The sequence below is a fragment of the Vanacampus margaritifer genome, chromosome 18 (assembly GCF_051991255.1).
Source record: "Vanacampus margaritifer isolate UIUO_Vmar chromosome 18, RoL_Vmar_1.0, whole genome shotgun sequence".
Classification (NCBI taxonomy): domain Eukaryota; kingdom Metazoa; phylum Chordata; class Actinopteri; order Syngnathiformes; family Syngnathidae; genus Vanacampus; species Vanacampus margaritifer.
Genome location: NC_135449.1, coordinates 5838107 through 5858130, shown reverse-complemented (window position 1 = coordinate 5858130; position 20024 = coordinate 5838107). Strand labels below are relative to the sequence as shown.

The 20024-nt window shown below is 37.8% G+C and overlaps 1 protein-coding gene and 1 long non-coding RNA gene across 3 annotated transcripts in view; one reads left to right on the top strand and one right to left on the bottom strand.

Moving 5' to 3' along the window:
- Positions 1-1219: 1219 nt before the first annotated feature.
- Positions 1220-18346, top strand: LOC144038365 (uncharacterized). Its single transcript, XR_013289215.1, has 4 exons — positions 1220-1302; positions 10179-10243; positions 17457-17601; positions 17851-18346. It is a non-coding gene; the product is annotated as an uncharacterized LOC144038365 (long non-coding RNA).
- Positions 15871-20024, bottom strand: part of LOC144038362 (myosin-binding protein C, fast-type-like) — a 28043-nt gene continuing 23889 nt past the window's right edge. For both annotated transcript variants that reach the window (XM_077550825.1, XM_077550826.1), the window contains 6 exons: positions 19756-19951; positions 19532-19671; positions 19258-19417; positions 17846-17982; positions 17469-17655; positions 15871-15984 (listed from right to left, as the gene is read on the bottom strand). In XM_077550825.1, the coding sequence (XP_077406951.1) occupies positions 15959-15984; positions 17469-17655; positions 17846-17982; positions 19258-19417; positions 19532-19671; positions 19756-19951 (846 nt within the window). In that variant the 3' untranslated portion in view covers positions 15871-15958. The remainder of the gene's footprint in view (positions 15985-17468; positions 17656-17845; positions 17983-19257; positions 19418-19531; positions 19672-19755; positions 19952-20024) is intronic.

Sequence of the window (20024 nt, the reverse complement as noted above, 5' to 3'; positions counted from 1 at the left end):
ATCTGATATGCATCTATTGAGTTTTGATCCGACACGTGTATGAAAGTGCTCGTCCCCTCTGCGGCGCAGTGATGCATCTTTACATGATGCAACGCCGCTTTCTTCCAGGGCCTTGTACTGTACGTGTGTGTATGTGTGTGTATATGAAGCGATAATACAAATGTGTTCCATCCTGATCGAATGGGATGATGACATTGATGCGAAATAGCTTTGGCCTTCCCCTGGCTGCAATTCGCTTTCCACGGAGATGCATCTTCTTGTCTCATGGATGCTTTGACATTGCTTTGTGACGACGGGGACGCATGAAATGGAAACGCGCAGATTTGTGCTTGGAAAAAAAAAAAAAAAAAAAAAAAAAGTTGCAGTGCATTATTTGAGCAGGCAAATATATTCCCACCGGCTATTATGCAAATTGGGAGGCTGCGCATTGTGCGATGCGACTCGAGAGGGGAGTTCACCATCGCGTTTAGAATTAGCATTGTTCACACATCCGCTCATCTTTAGGCCTCTTTCTGCACTCCATCGTCCCCCCCCCCCCACACACACACCCCCTCCCCTCCTCCCTGCGTCCTCTCCTTTCCGTTCTCGCTGCGGTGTTGCTATAGCAACAGAGAGAAATGTGGGAATACCTCCGTCCTTCAGAGTGCAGGAGATGGAGGGATGGAAGGAGCAGACAGTGGGAAGCGAGCGGACGACCATTCTTGTGAGAAAAGCGCTGTTATTAAAAAAAACAAAACAAAAAAAAAAACATTAAGTCTACACCCCCCCACTCCCTTTATTAGGGGTTGGGGTTCATAAATGGTTACCAGAATGATGTGTGCGGCCACTTCTGAGTATCATGCGGGGCCCTACACGCCATTTGTCCGACGATACATGTGTTCTGGACGTCTCCATTTGTAGTGAGGCTGCAGTTTCCATGACAACGTCCAGACTAAAATAGCACCACACTCGCCTGGCCCCTCTCTCTCTTTTCGGTTCACGGTGCACCGATAACGGTTCATCCCAAATCTTCGGGCCTCCTTCTATACCTCTCGTCATGTCTATTCATCATATAGACGACTCAAGTGCATGTAACTGCATCGTAACTCCGCCCACCCCTTATCTCTGCGGCGCAACACGTTCCGTTAACATGCATCAAAGCCGCCGTTGCCACGGCGACGGGCTTGAAAATCGCCGCTATAATTTCCAACAAAGGCAAAAACACTAGAGCCCACTGGGATGGGAGCGTGTGTGTGTGTGTGTGTGTGTGTGTACTCGTGTGAGTGTGCGTGATGATTTGAGTGACAGACATGCTGCAGTGTTGTAAGTGACCCTTCAGTGAACTGCTGTGTTTGTTTATGTTTATGTGTTGGCCACTTATGGTGATTCTGCCAGTCTCTACAAGACCCATCAGTTTGTACATGATATACTTAATTTATGTTAATGCATGTTGAAGTGAGTCAAGTTTATCCACAAACGGCGTCATTTTCATGTCCATCCATTGGTCAGAGCAAAACTGTTTTATCTTAACATCCTGGTCATGTTATGAAAATGACGAATTCTGAACTGCTTTGATGGTGACAGTTGGCTTGTTTGCATTTTAATTGATGGTTTCTAATTGGCAAGTATGTAGTATTAAGATAAATCATAATTTTTTTTTTAGCTCTTTCCCAAACTAAAAAAAAAAAAGAAAGAAAAAATAAAAGCGCTCAGTAGAGGCCCAGGAATTTAATAAAATTCAACCCCTGGAGTCAGCTTTACTAAGCGACATAAAATTTGTTAGGTGTGTCATCTACCCTAAACATGTAATTAACTCGCCTTCAACATTTAATTTATGTTAGAAAACAAAAACACTAACTTGCTAGCGCCCATGACCCCAATTTTGGGACATTCAAAATAAGATAGCTTCTAATGTTACGTCTTAACTTTGAAAGCTAAATTCGGAAGCTAACATCAAAAGCTAATTTTAATGTCGATGGAAACACTGGAAGCTAATTACGGAGGCCAAATTTGTAAGCTAATGTTGGTCATTCTTAGCTCCAACGCACCTGTGGTATTTTGGGACAGTCATAATTTAGATAGCTTCCAATGTTGCCTCTAACTTCAGAAGTTAACTTTGGATGCTAAATTTGAAGCTAACATCAGAAGCTAAAGTTAGCAGAAAAGCTAAAGTTGGTCTTACTTCTAGCTGTAACGGTAGAAGTAATATTGGAACTTGGATATATCACACTAATCCTATTAGCTTGTCAAAACAAAAACAATATCAAAAATAAAACAATAAAATCCAACTTGAAGATGCTCACTGTATAGCACTGGGAAACCTTACTCATTTAACATGCCAAATCAGGCTATATTGTAAAAATAATAATTATAATGAATAACTCAAACACGTTATTGAATGAAATATGTGAGCACTTCAGATGTCAAACCACTCAAATAAATCTACTTCAGTGTGAAATTGCAATTATAAGATGCTGACTCATGCTAGCGCCGGGAATTAGCTTGATTTTCATCATTTTTCTTACTTGTTTAAAAAAAACTTAACTTTAAAAAAATCTAGTGGCAGAATATTGATTCAAAGCTTAATCACATTATGTCATAGTAAAAGTTTGCTATTGAATCTGAAGCGCATATTGTTGTGTAACAATTTTGAACTTAGTAAGTAAATGTGTGAGTAAACTGATCCGAGATGATCATTGTTGCAGTACGTACGATGCACCTTTTGTGAGTTTCTTCTCATTTGAAATATAAGGGTTGTGCGTTTTATATGACAGGTGTGGGGGTGTGAGGGCCCATTCAGACAAGACAAACACAAACTAAGACATTTAGGAAAATTCTCTTTCCGAACCTTGTGAGAAGCGTCAAAGGCTTGAAATGCTTTAGCCTTAAATGCATGCTGGGATGTTTGTGGAATAATAAAAAAAAAAAAAAAAGATGCCAAAGAGCCTCAGGCCCATCAAAGACCTTTGGAATAAACTCGAACAGAGATGAAAATTCTCACATCCAGACAGTCTTGCGGGAAGTCTTTAACGTACGAGTGGAAAGTGATTCTAGTTGCTTCCATATTTCTCTTCCGGTACTTATTTATTTCTGATACATTTGCTTATGCCATCAGTGATATTATAACCTCCTGAATGTCCATTCCATTTATTTTCCATACCGCTTATCTTGCTCAGGGTGGCCAGTCAATTACAGTCGTGTGAACCACTACATCATCAGTGATTCGGTGTAAATGTTCTGTAAGAATTCATGCACGCCGTTTTCAGCAAGTTGACCATCAAATGACAAATGAATCATTGCGACGGGACATTTTCTTGTAGCGTCTCCATGGCAACCATGACTCACCAACTCGTCTGGGCTAACTTTACTGTTCAGAGTTCTGTACATTGTTTGTATTTTCCTTCACAAGTAAAAAATAAAATAAAATATATATATTAGAAATATACTACATATATAATGGTTTTAGTCAAAAGCGCACATGCATGCATCATGCGCTAAGTGGGTACATTGCATGAAGCACCAGGAAGGCCACTAGCCGCTAAATTATTAATATTCATGTAGTTGGCAATTATCCCAATTTCAATTCAGGTCATTGAGAATGAGTAGCTTTCATTGTTTATGAGATGGATAGTTTACTCTCACAGGCTCAATTCTTGAATTCACGCTTGCCTTTAAGTATTGCAGAATATATATATATAAAAAAATAAAAAATAATAATAATTAAAAAAAAAAAAAAATATATATATATATATATATTTCACTACTTGTCGCTCACAGTAGTTGTGAAACTCTTCTTCAATTGTGTTTGCATGGCTGTATTATACTGCCCCCGGTGGCCAAAGGAGCAGCGCAATAAATTAAATATGAACTAACCCTTCTATTTAATTATGTTGTCACTATATGTTTTTATAAAGTACATTTGCTATACCGTATGAAAAAAAAAACATTACAAAAATTTGTGGTACTTTTTTTGTGTGGAAACTGGAATGCATTTCCATTCATTTTAACTCTTTGACTGCCAAAAACGTTAAATAACGTTTCGTAAAATCCTATGGAGGAGTGCCAAAGACGTTAAAAGACGTTTTTTTTCAAAACAGGTGAAACTAACCATTTTCTATTGTTGATTACTCAAAAACGGAATAAGGTAGAAACAAACTTTTTTTTCTGATGGAAGATGAGAGTCCAATCTTGTTTTGGCAGTATGTGTGTTTCCATAGTCCAAACACATAATTTTCTATGGACCTTGAAAGATCAGTCAAAATGCTTAAAATCGGCTGACACCCACGGCATCCCTTTTCTGAAAACGTGTCGCAGTCAAAGAGTTAATAGGGAAAGAGATTAAGATTTGTTTGTGTTTTTTTTTTTTAGCTAAATACGCAGCGTTTGCTCGGATTTTCCTTTGTTTCTTTCTCCATTTGCGAGAACCAAAAACCCGCTCCATTTGTGTTTGTTTGTTTTCCCGACGACTTCTTGTACCGTCTCCCGCTCAATGAATGAATGAATGAATGAATGAAAGCAGGACAAATGGGATATCGCCCATCTTCTGCTTTGAGCCAAGCGGAGACAACAGCTACGTTCGAACTGACTAGGCCACGCAATATAATAGATGGTATCTTATCAAGTAAGATGTCAGCTCTGCGTCTTCACACTCGATAATCCCGTTGTATCCCAGAAAGCCGCTTTGATACTAACACATACTTACATGTGCGCCAAGTCAGGGAAAACACTCCGGGCTGTGTAATTCCCAGGCCAAACCCACAGCAGATGACATAGCACGTTATAATGAGTGTTTATGGCCTTGGGAGAGTGTGTGTGTGTGTGTGTGTGTGTGTGTGTGTAAATGTGTGTGTATAGGTGTTAATCCGCGTAGCCAGGTGGCAGCGTCCTCCCCGTGTTGTGGTTCTAAATTCAAGACTGCGGTGATAAAGTGGCATCATCCAGCGTGATCATCTCCTTAAGATCCCAAGCTGAGTCAAAAATGTCTGCCAGGCCGAGCTGTCATGTCACTGCGGGATGGGAAATTGGCCCAGACAGTGATTTGGAGTGTGCTTGGAGATGAAGTAGATTGGTGTGTGCACAGAGAGGAGGTCAAGTAGCAGGACTATAAAAGCTGGCTCTCCTTTACTGGAACATGCACTTAATGCCAATGAAGATTTGAGATGTGCCGCAGTGGCTCCTAAAATGATTAAAATGAGCAAATATGTTGAGGTGAGCGCATGGGTCTTGCATTCGTACATCCCGAATGAATATTTATCGCGAGATGTTCCAAAATGCGGGACAGAACATCGCCATATTTTTCAAACTGACTTCCCGGCATACATATTTAATACGTTATGTAACAAATGCCAAACACACATAAAAGACGCATAAGGAAGCGTAAGTAGTTGTAGGTTTTCCGTGTCTTTTGGCCTTTTAAAATTCAAATTCCGGTTTTATCAGCTGGGGTAGAGGAGGTAAACACGTCAAAAAAAAATACACAACTTCCAGATACGTCGGCTTTGTTTATTAAGCTACCAATGAGGCAGAGTTTTCTTCTATCATAATCCCCCCCCCAAAATTATTCAGTGTTATACATAAAATATGTCAAAATGAGTCTGTGACGTGTTATAAGTGTGACATCTATGGAGTTTATGCATTGGTTGCAAAAAGAAGAAAAAAAAATCCTCCAGCGGGACCAGGCTGTCACACTCTCGTGGCCACCTTAGAGTGCACCGTTGCTGGGTACAATGTCGTTTGACATGGTGGCTGGTTCATTTTTTTAATTGATTATTTTTGTATTTTGACTTGGTTTTTAAATTCACTTAGTTTTAATTAGTCTGCAGAGGAAGTTAGTTGATATTTTTAAGAAAATGCTTCATTTTATTAATTATTTTATTATTATTATTTTTTAAATATACGTAATATATTGCATATATTAAATGCATTTTTTTAAAGGTCACTAAGTATTGAATGATAAAGTAAAGTAACTGACTGTTCGACTTTGTCTAAATCTTGTAAAGTGTCTGAAAAGAGCTATACAAATTATTATTATTATTATTATTACTATTAGTGTATGGATGTACAACAATGCCAAAATTAATACATTTAAAATGAACCCTCATGTTTGGTATGAATTGACAAAGATGAAAACAAAACTAAAAACGTTATAGTTAGTCTTAGTTACTTTTATAAACATCAGATGTAGTTTCAGTTACTTTTGTTTTAATTTTATTTTTTTCGTATTAATTAAAAAAAATGTTTCAATTTTAGTTTGAGTTATTTTGCTCGTTTTCATTAACTGCAGTATAATAACGCCCACTATCAGCAAATAAAATAACCAATCAAAAAAAAGCTGTTTTCCACATCTTAATTAAGACCAACAGAGATTCAATTGGAGTAAGTCATTGTTTTTATGTTTTTTTTCAAAAAAAATTTTTTACATTTTATGTAGTTGATATCAGCAGCCCTATTTTTTCCCCCCAATATTAATCAGAAAAAAGTTCAAATTCAGCTATTTCTGACCAATGGCTTGTAAAAAGGACAATTTGCTCATCGCAACCAAAATTATGTTGCAAACCCCTTAAAAGGATATCAAAGATTCAAAAAAAAAAATCAACAACAAAAAAAAGATAAAAGGGTACGTTTAAGAGGATTGAACGCATATCAAGCTTACGGAGTCTTATCTAGTATCATGTTTCTGACGTGACGCTACGCCGGTGCTGATTACACTGTACTTTAGAGCCGTGTGAGCGTTATTATGTTTGCACATTGTATGTGACAAAGGATTACTGTGAGCCCAAACTCCACCAGCATATCTCTCGCAGACACCACGGCTTTGTGCGTAAACCTCTTTGCTAGTGCGTCTCTATGCGATGGGAAAAATGGTGACGGGGGGGGCACGGGAATCACTAATGTTTGTTAAGCGTATTTGTTGGGCTTTTCTTTTAAGGCAATTTTACTGGCACTTTTAGTGTCAACGCTGCTCAGCTTGCTGAGAATTTAGTTGGATTTTGTATGAAAAATATTGTATTTAGAAGAAAAATCGATATATTTACTTATGTATATATCTACGAATGGATCAGCCCCGCCCCCTGAAAACAAGAAAGTGATTAAACATGCACTGCTGTGTGGATCAATTGTTTATTTCATTTTAATCATGATATCCTACAAACATAAAAGGTTATTTTCCAAGTGAGTCACATGTCCAAATGTGAGCTAGTCCAATCAAACTTGTGTGTTGTGACTGCTCCGGAAAGTGACTCCTTATTAACCGAGCATCAACATCATTTGTGTCACGGTGACTCGTTACTGACTGTCCAAACTGTCCAAGATGGCAGGTTTCTATTTCTGACAGCTGTCTCAGGATATATTTACCACCACCCCCCCCCCCCCACACCCCCATGGAGTTGTCATGTGGAAATGGCCGGCAAGAGCACCATGACGCCTTAGGTGTACCATGTGATGTGACCCGTTGTGTATATATATATATATATATATATATATATATATATATATATATATATATATATATATATATATATATATATATTATTATATATATATGACTTTATAACTTTTTTTTTTCCCTTTGAAAAATTTAACTGTATTTTGTTACGCTCTCGTATCTTTAAAAAAGGAATTTATCATCATGAAATGATTACCTTTTAATATATATATATATATATATTTTTTAAATATATTGTATTTATTTAAAAAAATTTTTTATATATATATATATATTTATATATGTATATATATATATTGTTTTCAATATATATATATATATATATATATATATATATATATTTATTTATATATTATTTTCAATATATATATATATATATATTGTTTTCAATATATATATATATATATATTTATTTATTTATTTATTTTTAATAAATTTATTTTATTTTTTAATATATATATTTTTATATATATTTATATATATATATATATATATTACCTGTGGTGCGCCACGGCCATTGATCGCCTATTGAATTATGTCCCAGGGATCCTCGCAGGGCGCAAGTGTTTATTCAATGCTTGGGGGAACTCACTGAAGTACACAAGTCACTTGCTCTGCACTTAAACCCTTTCCGCCTTCAGTGGTGGAAGGTAACGGCACAAATGGACAACCTGTTACTGTAACTCGCAAGCTATTAGCATCTGAACCGGTAGCAACAAAAGCGAGTACATGAAAATGTCCAAATTGTGCCCAAAGTGTCAATATTTTGTGTGGCTACTATTAATTTTGCAAGGCATTTGCCAGAGTTCAACAGGCATTAATATATAAACCGGTGACAACAAAAGTGAGTACACCCCTAAGTGAAAATTTCAATTTTTTTTCATGCCAGATGTGCAGTTAAACAAATTACCCTGATTACTTTCTATTATAGCAAAATGCCATTTATTAAAATAAGATTCACAAGAATGTGAGGCGTGTACTCACTTTTTTTTTTTTAAGTCACTGCACATATTTAAACACGTCGCATTGTTTCGAATAGTCTGTGAGAACACGCTGAAGGCCTCGTAGTGACCCCAGCAAGTTGATGAACACGACTTGCTGCTGCCGTGGTCTTGTAATGAGCCACAACATGGGAGGAAACGGCGCCCCCGGGCTCGATGCGGAGTCCACTTGGCAGCATGCATGTTGCTTCAGTGTGCCCGCGAGGCCGCACGCTAACTCATTAGGATATGATTTCTTCTTCTTCTCCCCAAACCCCCCCCCCCCCCCCACACACACACACACTCATTGTCATCTCTCTCCTGTTTTCGTCCATCCCGTCGTCCTCCTCTCACTGCCCTTAATAATACGCAATTACCACTAAAAATACCAACTCTCCTTAGCACCTGTCACAGCCGATTTGTCTCCCGGCTCTCCGTCAACTTGCTCGCTAGCGTTCTCTTTTAATTTGACAAAGTGGAAGGGAGAGAATGGGGAAAAAAAAGAAGCCTTCTCAGCATCACAGAAACATCAAATCTTATCAGAGGGATTTAGCGCGGCGAAAAAAAGTGACAACGTGTGACAGAGCGCAATATAGACTAGCGAAGGCTGATGTCACAGGACATCACAACAAGACACATCTTCCCTCCTCTTGTCATGGTGGCAAGAGAACAATTCACTTGCTTTGCTGTGCATTTATTTGCCGAATGAATAAGAAAGTGAATAACGTGCATTAATGCAAATGCGGCCCTGATGGCTTTCTCGGTCTATTTACATTTTCTATTAAAAAAAAAAAAGAAGGCAAAGACAAACCGGATGTTCCATTCGGAAGAAGAAAATAGCACAAATAGTTGCAACATATGCATCCTAAGGATTCTTCCCTCCATTTATGGCATAGATTGTAGACTCGTAAAAACAGGTCTAACTTGTGGCGCCGGTGGTGTAACATGATTTGGGTGGATTTGATCAAAGTCTTTTTTAACTCTTTGACTGCCAAAAATGTTAAATAACATTTAGTAAAATCCTATGGAGGAGTGCCAAAGACGTTAAAAGACGTTTGTTTCAAAACAGAGGTGAAACTAACCATTTTCTATTGTTGATTACTGAAAAACGGAATAAGGTAGAAACAAACTTTTTTTGTTCTGATGAAAGATGAGAGTCCAATCTTTCATTTGGTAGTATGTGTGTTTCCATAGTCCAAACACATCATTTTCTGTGGACCTTGAAAGATCAGTCAAAAATGCTTAAATCGGCTGGCGCCCACGGCATCCCTTTTCTGAAAACATCTGGCAGTCAAAGAGTTAAGTGAGCCAAAAGAGTCAATCCTCCGCTCCACTGAATTATTTATTTATTTTAATTTAGGTCGTTAACATAAGAGTTTTTTGTTGAAAATTCACCAGGAAGTTCTTTGCATACACGGATGTACGTTTAGTCAAATGAAGCAACTAAGTTATAATTCTGGCCACGGAGGTGGTGACCGTTCCATTGAAACGAATTGAAAACATGAAATAAAAAAAATAGGAAAATACGTATTTACAAAGTACATGAAGATACGTGAAAACATATTGTGCACATAAATTACAATAACATGACTGGAATATTTTTTTACAGTAAAGTCCAGTTCACTCAAATTGAGTTACTGTATATAAATTTTAGCCAAGCAAATCCCAAATCGTAAATATTCCCATTTCATGATATGAAGAAATAATAATAATCATGCAACTATTTTTTTTTTCTTCCCACTGTTGTAGTTGATTGTGGAAGATTCTCACGGGAGCCAAAACTGTCCAAGATTTCGGGCGCTGATGAGCGAGACCCTCGGAGGGTGAGTCATACCATCAGGTAAGACTCCTCCTTAAAAGAATTTATCATAAGTCCTCCTCGGGACCTGAACTTTTTAGCTCAATTTGTGTTTAATTTGCCACATCATTTACTGTGAGTCATGGGCCTGTCAGCTTGCGAAAACGTTCTTTTCCAAGCCTGCTTTTTTTTATCCGTTGTGAATTATGTAATGAGCTGCGCGGAGAGGAGGCCTGCCCTCGCCATCTCCTCTGCTTCCTCCTGATTTGGAAAGGAACCGACATTTATTTCAAACACCTAGCTTGCACTTTGCACTTTGCAGTTTCCATATACAATGCTACCTTGACTTGCAAGCGCCCCAGCGTGGGAGTTTTTTTTCGAGTTAAGAGCCATCGCTTTTTTTCTTCTTCTTTTTTTTTTTTTTTTCTTTCTCAGTGCCAAAATGATCAGCACCTCCCGCGGAACGTGTTAGTTCTCTTCCAGACACGGTGTCCTCTCGGTGATGTTTCCCAGGCGCGGACGACTTCACCGCTGCAATTTCTCGCACATGCCCAGAGATGCTAATTAACGATAGGATTGTATTAGATTCACAATTACAATGAAAAGCTTTTAATTAAAGCGAGTCCCATGCGCTGCCTATTAGAGAACCTGACCGTCCTTCTGTGTTGAATATTTAACACCCTCTGCTGGAAGCAAAATACCTTTATGTTACTTACAGGAAGCACAAGGTTAAACTAACAACAATTTCAAATTACTTTGACCAAAAAAAAAAAAAAAAAAAAGAAGAAGAAGTTAATTAAAGCATTTCAAAGCGTTTAAGTGTTTAATCAAGCTTCTTTTCATGCAGCACTTTTTACGGAGCAGGACCGGTTACTCCCTAACTCCCTTAACAGACTGGCGCGGAAGAAAATATAAAAAATGAAAAATGGAAAAAAAAAAATCCAACTTCATTCTTGTATTATTGTGACTTTATTCTTGTAATATTTTGACTTAATTGTTTTTTTTATATTACAACTTGACTTTCTACAAAACGATGTCCTATTCTCATGACATCATTATGACTTTATTCTCGCACCATCACAACTTTAACCATCACAGTATGACTTTAATTTCCTAATATTTCGATTTGATTTTACTTGTAATGTTTTGACTTTATTTTCATTAAATGCATTCTCATATTATTATGAATTTATTCTTGCATCATTACAACTTTATTTTCATAAAATTTATTTGTGTAAATCTCAACTTTATTTTCCTAAAATTTCTACTTTATTCTCATAAAATGTCAACTATTTTCATAACATAACCCGTTCACCTCGTACCATTATGACATTATAACTTTTTTTTTTTCCTCAAAAATTTCAACTGTATTTTCTTACGCTCTCGTATCTTTAAAAAAGGAATTTATCATCATGAAATGATTACCTTTTTATTGAAAATATTATGATTTAATATTACATTTCATAAATTGACCTCTTTTATCTTGGAAAAAACAATATAATATTTTTGTAAAACGTTAATATTAACCCTGTATCAAAAATGATAAAATTACGCTTTTTTGACTGTATTTGACTTTATTCTCATAATATTTACTTTCAACATTTTTCTCTGAATATTCTGACATTTTTCTCATATCATGAGAAATATCATATCATATCATTATGACCTTATTTTATAAATATTTAGACTTTACAATTTTATCAACATAACTTTATATTCAAAATATTACAACCTATTTTTTTCTGAATTCCACTTTATCTCTCGAACGTCATTACTCAATTCTCATAGTGTCATTTTTTTTCACTTTTGGTGTGGCTTCGATACTTTGCATGCGAAAAAAAAAAAACTTCATTAAAAAGAGTTTTCATGCTTTCTTGCAACACTTCGGCATCCTGGGTGGCATGAATAGGACAACATATTGAACTGATAATTAAAAAAAATATGAAATTGGAGGACTCCTGGCCAGGTTGAACGCTCTCATTCACACTTGCAAAACGAGCATCTGTTATATTCAGAGCAGGTTTAAAAATAGCCGGGATGCTCGAAACAAAAAATTTGCAGCTATTAATAACCCTCCAACCCGCACAAGAGCTTCCCCTCGTTTGCTGCGAATCATGTCGTGTAATGTGATTACTAGCGGAACCGCGTATGTTAATGCGCTTGTACGCGGAGGAGCCACAACTTGACCCTCCCACGCTGGGCCACCAAAGACGTTGTGGATACCCTGAAGGGGAAGGATTTGAGGTCATGCACAGCAGCTTGAGTCACAAGCGGGAGGAGGAAGTTAGGCTCTGTGGTGATGAGGAATTCACAGTGGAGATAAGGAACTTAGCGCTCCATGTCATCACATTATGTGCCATTGCTTCGCCAGAAGGAGATGTATTGGCAACATAATCGCAGATCCGGAAAATTCTCATCACAGGCTTTAAATATGTGTTTGTGGATGGTTGATGTTTTTGCCCTTATTGTTCCCTCACTTGATCTTACTGTAAAAAGAGGGAGTTTTTTTAGCATCCTAAATTGCTAAAAAATCATAAAACAAATTCTCAATTCACTTAACTCCTGTCACTGATTGGTTGATTTTCCTCTAAAAATTTTCCTTAAAAAAAAAAATATATATATTATTATTATTATTATTATTATTATTATTATTATTATTATTATTCTATATATATATATATATATATATATATATATATATATATATATATATATATTATTTTATTTTACCTTCAAAATTTCTAATTTCTAATGTGACCAGAGAGCATTGAAACGGTCAACTTAAAAAAAAAAATGTTGGTACTTTTTCTAAATAATTACTTATCTGGACAGCTCTCATTTTGATTGGATGTGAGGTGGAGCGAGATTTTCTATAGTGCGAAACAACAACTTGTTTTTGAGTCATTGCATCATTATATAAGAATTTAGTAGCCGCATGATAACAGCTGATATGAAATTCTTTTCAATATGAGGTATTATTCAATGGGGTTTGTTGCACATTGATTTTTTCCCCCCACCTTGATACTTGACAATATGAGCCTCCCCTGAGATCAGGATCAGAAACTTCAATTATGAAATGATTACCCAGCCACAAAATTGAGACTGTATAAATATATAGTAGCTGATATGAGATGGAAATTTGGGACATTTTCACATAAAATAGTCCTTTTAGGAGTCATCAAATCACCACATGATTGCTGTGGAGGCTTTGTTTATTTTAGATTCAAGGTCAAGTTCCCCCCGGAAGCACATTAGCACGAGAGCTCAATTACAAGACAAGACGCTCAGTGAGGTCAAATGGATCATGTTAGTGTATGTGAAAATTCATTTGCATTGTTGACACTTTATTCATTCGCCAGGCGTCATGAAGAACTTCACCAAGTAGTGCTCTCAAATTGCTTCATTTTCGCATTTTTTGGCGTGACTGGTGTGAACTCCACGCAGGGGCAGGTTGGACCACATGTTGGTAATTTGTAAAAATGAGAGAGAGCGAGCACCACTGTGGAAGTGGCTTCAGTCGATTTCAGTTAGTGTCAATAAAACAGGCCCCTTGCACTGATACCAAAATAAGGATCGGCAAAAATACAAAACGCCGAGTTTTTCAAAAACCAAATATGCAACTTTACTTACATAGCATTAAAATAGTTTTTCTGAAAAATAGACCCAAAATTAATTTGCATGGTCGACCATATTAGGCATCCTCCCAACCGCCATCTTAAAGAATTTCACCACACGTCCGAGTGTCTCCTCACCTCCTATTTCCGCTGCGTTCGGATGACTGGACTCTCCTGCGGGCCGTGCCGGACGTGAGCGGTCGGGCCCGCTCCCTTCGTACGCTGCCTGTCAACTCTCTGACTCGTACCGGGAGTCTGACGGGTGATGACTTGCATCCACAGCCTGGCGTCATGCTCTTGTCTCCTTGCGTGTTTAATTACAGCACGCCATGTGGCACTAATGGGCCCCAATGCAATTTGAGTAATTGCGTTAGACTTGAGCGGCAGCGATTAAATACAGTGGACCCTTGGAAAACAATCCATTACAGACGGTTCTTATCTTTGATTTGTTCAGACTTTTAATAGATTTCACATAAGAAATAATAAGCGTGGAATTAATCAGGTGGACCAGCATTCACCTTACAAAAAATACAGCTCTCAGTTGATAACTAAATATATGACCCTATTTGGAAATGACTCGAGGTGTCACCACAGTTCTTGCAGTGGCAGGAGGCCTCCTTGCAGTGGCGCTGTTGCACGCCAGTGAAGCATCACAAGGTTGGTTCTCTGTTATTTTTTTTTTTACATTCACAGGTAGAAGGCTACGGAAGCGTATTGAAAAAAAAAAAAAAAGTCCTGTTTTTTTAAATAATTTTTTTTCCTCTGTTTTTCGGAATAATTTTTTTTCTGTTTTTTTAAATAATTTTTTTTCCTCTGTTTTTCGGAATAATTTTTTTTCTGTTTTTTTAAATAATTTTTTTTCCTCTGTTTTTCGGGAAAAAAAAATTTCAGCCTGTTTTTCTATACGGAAAATTACTCCGAAAAACAGAAAAAAATTATTCAGAAAAACAGAGGAAAAAAATTATTTAAAAAAACTGAAAAAAATTTATTCAGAAAAACAGAGGGAAAAAAATTATTTAAAAAAACAGAAAAAAAAATATTCAGGAAAACAGAGGGAAAAAAAATTATTTAAAAAAACAGGACTTTTTTTTTTTTTCAAGTAAATGCAATACGCTTCCGTAGAAGGCAGAGTCAGAATCTGAAAATGAAAAAATCTCTAAATTTTTCCTTTAACGTTGGCATGGCAGTGCTGAGGTTCAAGGTTGTAGTCGACATCACCATGAAGTGCGTTTGTGCATATGGGAGCTCGCCGACAGGGTGGACATTGCGGTCATTTCACTGAGTGACTTGATTCAGTTAACTTGACTGAACTGTTTGAAATTTTGAATTTCTAAAAAGGTTTTTATATCAATTGATATTTCACTGCTATATGACAGAGTGGACATGTTATGCTATACACCCAAATACACACATAGTAGGATGGAAATTACAAACCATAAGTGTCAATTTTCTGCCTCCTTTGAAGAAAAAATAAACGGTTGTGTTGTTACTGAAAAATTCAGAAGGTTTCTTAAAGGGCCAGTGATCTCATTTTGACAGGGTGGACAATTTCAGGGTCACGTGCAAAATGCGCAATATGAATATGAAAATAGAATATACATGATTAACCCGTGGGCAGTATTTTATTTTGAAATGGCTTGGTCAGAACCAACAAAAAGCCCAAAAATGGTCACAATAACGCCTAGGGGTTAAAAAAAATTACTGTTTTTTTTTTTAATCAATTAAAACCATGTATTTTTTTTAGGCATTAGTTTTTAAAAATATATATAATTTTGACCTCAGAGTTTCATTATTCTGCTACATTTTCATGACTGATGTGATTTTGAGGCAAAGGCACTTCATAGTCATATTGATTCCAGTTATAGTTTTGTTCATGAGTGATCATATTTCGTTTTCATAATAGTAAAACATAATTTTCTGTTTAGCTAAGAATAATTCTCAACGCGGCTTTCTCCAATCGTGCAAAAGGTATTGATTTGACATAATTACATCCTTATATAAATAAATAGAAACATAATATTTATTTGCAAATGAATGACAACCAAATCCAACACAGACAAATAATTATTATTTATTTGGTTTCTTCATGAGAATCGCCGACATTCACTGTGCACTTTAGAGTTGCGTCACACTCTTCTTTTTCTTATTCCTGGTTTGGATCCACAGCAACTGTTGGAGGGGCGAGACAGAAAAGTATTGATTACAAAGACGAGTTATTGTCCAGCCCCTTTTATTTATTTATTTAGCATGCTAGGCTATTCAACTGTGTTTTGAACCTTATTTTCTTATTAGGTACACCTGCATACTCTAAATAATACTTTTCGAAAGATGCTCAACTAATGCTTTAGTTAGCTTACTTAGCTAAATAATTTGTTGTAACTGTTGTAAAAAAAAATAAAAAATAAACTATTCTGACAGTGTCAATCAAATACGTAAAGGAGGGAACAAAGAAGTTTCCATCAAAATTGCATCGTTTCCTCTTGGTAGGCTTCTAAATGAAGGGCGAGACAGAAAAGTATTGATTACAAAGACGAGTTATTGTCCAGCCTCTTTTATTTATTTATTTATTTATTTAGCATGCTAGGCTATTCAACTGTGTTTTGAACCTTATTTTCTTATTAGGTACACCTGCATACTCTAAATAATACTTTTCGAAAGATGCTCAACTAATGCTTTAGTTAGCTTACTTAGCTAAATAATTTGTTGTAACTGTTGTAAAAAAAAAAAAAAAAAAAAAAAACTTTTCTGACATTGTCAATCAAATACGTAAAGGAGGGAACAAAGAAGTTTCCGTCAAAATTGCATCGTTTTCTCTTGGTAGGCTTCTAAACGCGACCGTGAAAGCCATGAAAGTCCCCCAACGGCTTCTGTAGCCGCCTCCTCTTTTGTGCGTTCTGCAGTATATCTGCATTGGCAGCAACATTAGCGATAGCATTGGCAGCTAACAAGATGAAGTGAGCCGTTATTGATATGCTCCCCCCCCCCACCACGCTCGGAAATCATTACGGGGATGTAACTACAGGTGGCATGTAAACAGATTAGACTTGACTGAACGGATGTGTGCTCAGTTGAGCATGTTTGTGATTACCACCAGCATATCGTACATGCTCAATATTTGCTTCTTTCTTTTGTTTGTACATCTGTAATAGCAGCGGCAATGAGGATAATGTGCTTAAGTCGTCTTTTTAAAGTGCGCTTGGCAGCTTTAGATTGTCCACCGTTATGTACATGATCAATAAATGCCAGTTTTGCTTAATTTTGTGTTCGTTGTACTTGCTTTATTGATCGTTAGTTGCTAGCTTGTACAGTAAAGCTTCCATTTATTTATTTTTATTTTTTGCTGGAACCTATACTGCTTTAAAAAATATAAAAATAATTAATAAATAATAATAATAAAAAAATAAAAAATAATAATAATAATAAATAAGTTATTGTGATGAGGCCAAAGCCATGTCTAGAATAAAAATAAAAATACAAGTGATGAGCTTATTTGTTGTTTGATGGGTTATAACACTGAAAAAAAACGATGCTATTCATTAGCCTGTATATGGCATTTCCTATGATATGTTAGCATTAAGCTAGTTTTTATTTTTATTTTTAATAATAAAACATGATTTGCTTCCATCTTGTGGCATTTCTAGGCAAATACAAACCTCGAATGTTCAGCTTGCATTCCACCTCATCTTTGCCCAGCTCGTTGATGGCCATGCAGGTGTATTTGCCTCCGTCGAAGGGGCTGGGCTTGCGAATGTTGAGGGTCACCACGCCTTGGTTGTTCTGCATCAGGTACTTGGGGTCCTCGCCGATGATCATCTTGTTCTTCATCCACACGATCTTGGGCTGAGGAGCCAAATAATGGAATGAAATGTCTCAGAATAGAAAAGGCAGCCGTGACCCTTTCCTACCAAAGGTCACCCTGGGGGAGATCTGCATGTCTTTTGACAGACACTTCAGTTTGCATGTGACAAATGGCGGTGACGCTATTGTATGACTTGGACTCCACAGGCCATATTAACATGATCGTATGTACCTTAGGGAAGCCTCTGACGGCGCAGCTGATGGCAGTGCTGTACCCGGCCACCACGGTTCTGTCCATGAGGGGCTGAGTGAACTTGGGCACACAGGTCATGTCCTTCTCCTGGTAGGGGGTTTCTTTCAACTGCAGACCTATGTGGGGAAGAGTGGCGTGCGGGAGCAGATCAGATGGGATCCAAATGTTATTGGATTGGATTGTAGTAGCAAACGTTTTCACACTCTGCGCTTGAGTATAGACACACGTGTAAAACAAACAGAATGAGGAAAAACTCATTCAATGCCAAGGACATCCAGACATTTCTATATATGTTTTAATTTTCCACATAATAGGGTCAAGGAAAGTCTTGAAATGAATAAAACCGAATGACTTTTTAAGTAAAAGTAAAAAAGTACAGTCTGAAATGTACTCTTTAAAGTGAATTCATAAATTTCTTTCTAAATAAATGATACAGAATGTGAAAGTAGCTAGCTAGTTATGACTACTACCAGAAAAGGCATTTGCTTTAGAGTGCCTCGTCGTCTGCCATAAGTGTGCGCATGTCACAGAGAGATTAGTGGAAAAGCAAGGAAGGGTTGAAAAAAAAAAAGTCACATGTGACAGCCAATGTATGGACTGGGCCTTTGCATTGTCACTTTAGAGTGCTTCGTCGTATGCCATAAGTGTGCGCACGTCACAGAGAGATTAGCAGTAGAGCAAGGAAGGGTTAAAAAAAAAAAAGTCAGATGTGACAGCCAATCTATGGACTTGGCCTTTGCATTGTCACTTTAGAGCGCCTCATCGTCTGCCATAAGTGTGCGCATGTCACAGAGAGATTAGTGGAAGAGCAAGGAAGGGTTAAAAAAAAAAAGTCACATGTGACAGCCAATGTATGGACTGGGCCTTTGCATTGTCACTTTAGAGTGCTTCGTCGTATGCCATAAGTGTGCGCACGTCACAGAGAGATTAGCAGTAGAGCAAGGAAGGGTTAAAAAAAAAGTCACATGTGACAGCCGATGTATGGACCTGGCCTTTGCATTTTCACTTTAGAGCGCCTCGTCGTCTGCCATAAGTGTGCGCATGTCACAGAGAGATTAGTGGAAGAGCAAGGAAGGGTTAAAAAAAAAGTCGCATGTGACAGCCGATGTATGGACCTGCCCATTGCATTGTCACTTTAGAGCGCCTCGTTGACTGCCATAAGTGTGCGCATGTCATAGAGAGTAAGGCAGAAGAGCGAGGAGGGGGAGAAAAAAAGATTCCGATGTGACAGCCAATTTACGGACCTTCATGTTGGCGTGGTCGCTTTAGAGTGCCTCATTGTTGGGTAGAGCAATTATTTTCTTGTAATAATTTTACACAATTGTTGGGGAAATCCATATGTTAAGATACCTTCAAAAATCTACTTAAGTACAGTAACGTGTAGTTCGCACCTGTCTTAGAGATGATGGCCGTGTTCTTGCTGTTGCGGGGCTCCTCGCTCAGGCCACACAGGTTCTCGCTATAGACGCGGAACATGTACTCGTTGCCCATGATGAGGTCGGACGCCGTGCAGTGCGTCCGTTTGTTATGTTCATAAATGGTGAACCATTCCTAAAGAAAGACAATATTGCCTTCTGATTGTCATACACTTTGCTCCCCTCCCCTCCGTTCCCCTCCCCTCCGTTCCCCTCCCCTCCCCTCCCTCCTCTTCAGTCTTTGCCTCACCTTAGTCTTCATGTCGGCCTTCTGGATGGTGTATCCGGTGACCTCGCAGTTGCCGTCATCGGTGGGCGGGTTCCACTCCAGCGCGGCGTTGAAGCCCCACACATCGGTCACTTTCAGATTTAAAGGCGGCCCCGGCTTTTCTGATCGGATTTCACGTCGAGCGTCACGCAATCAGCGCTTACACAGATGCAAGTCTGCCTGCCACACGGATAAATTGTGCCTACCAACAACTCTGAGTTGGAAACTGGCCCGGTCCTCCATGTTCTCAATCTTCAGAACCAGCTCGTATGTTCCCGAGTGCTCGCGTTCTGCTGTGCGGATGAAGAGGATGCTGTCCACGTTGGAGGTACGGACGTTGATGGTTTTGGGGTCGATGGGTTTCCCGTCTTTGAACCAGTCTGCGACGGGACGCGGTTTGCCCTGCGAGACGAGACGTGATGATGATGATTGATGGATCTTAAATCGTAGAATTTGCCTTTTTTTTTTTTTTTTT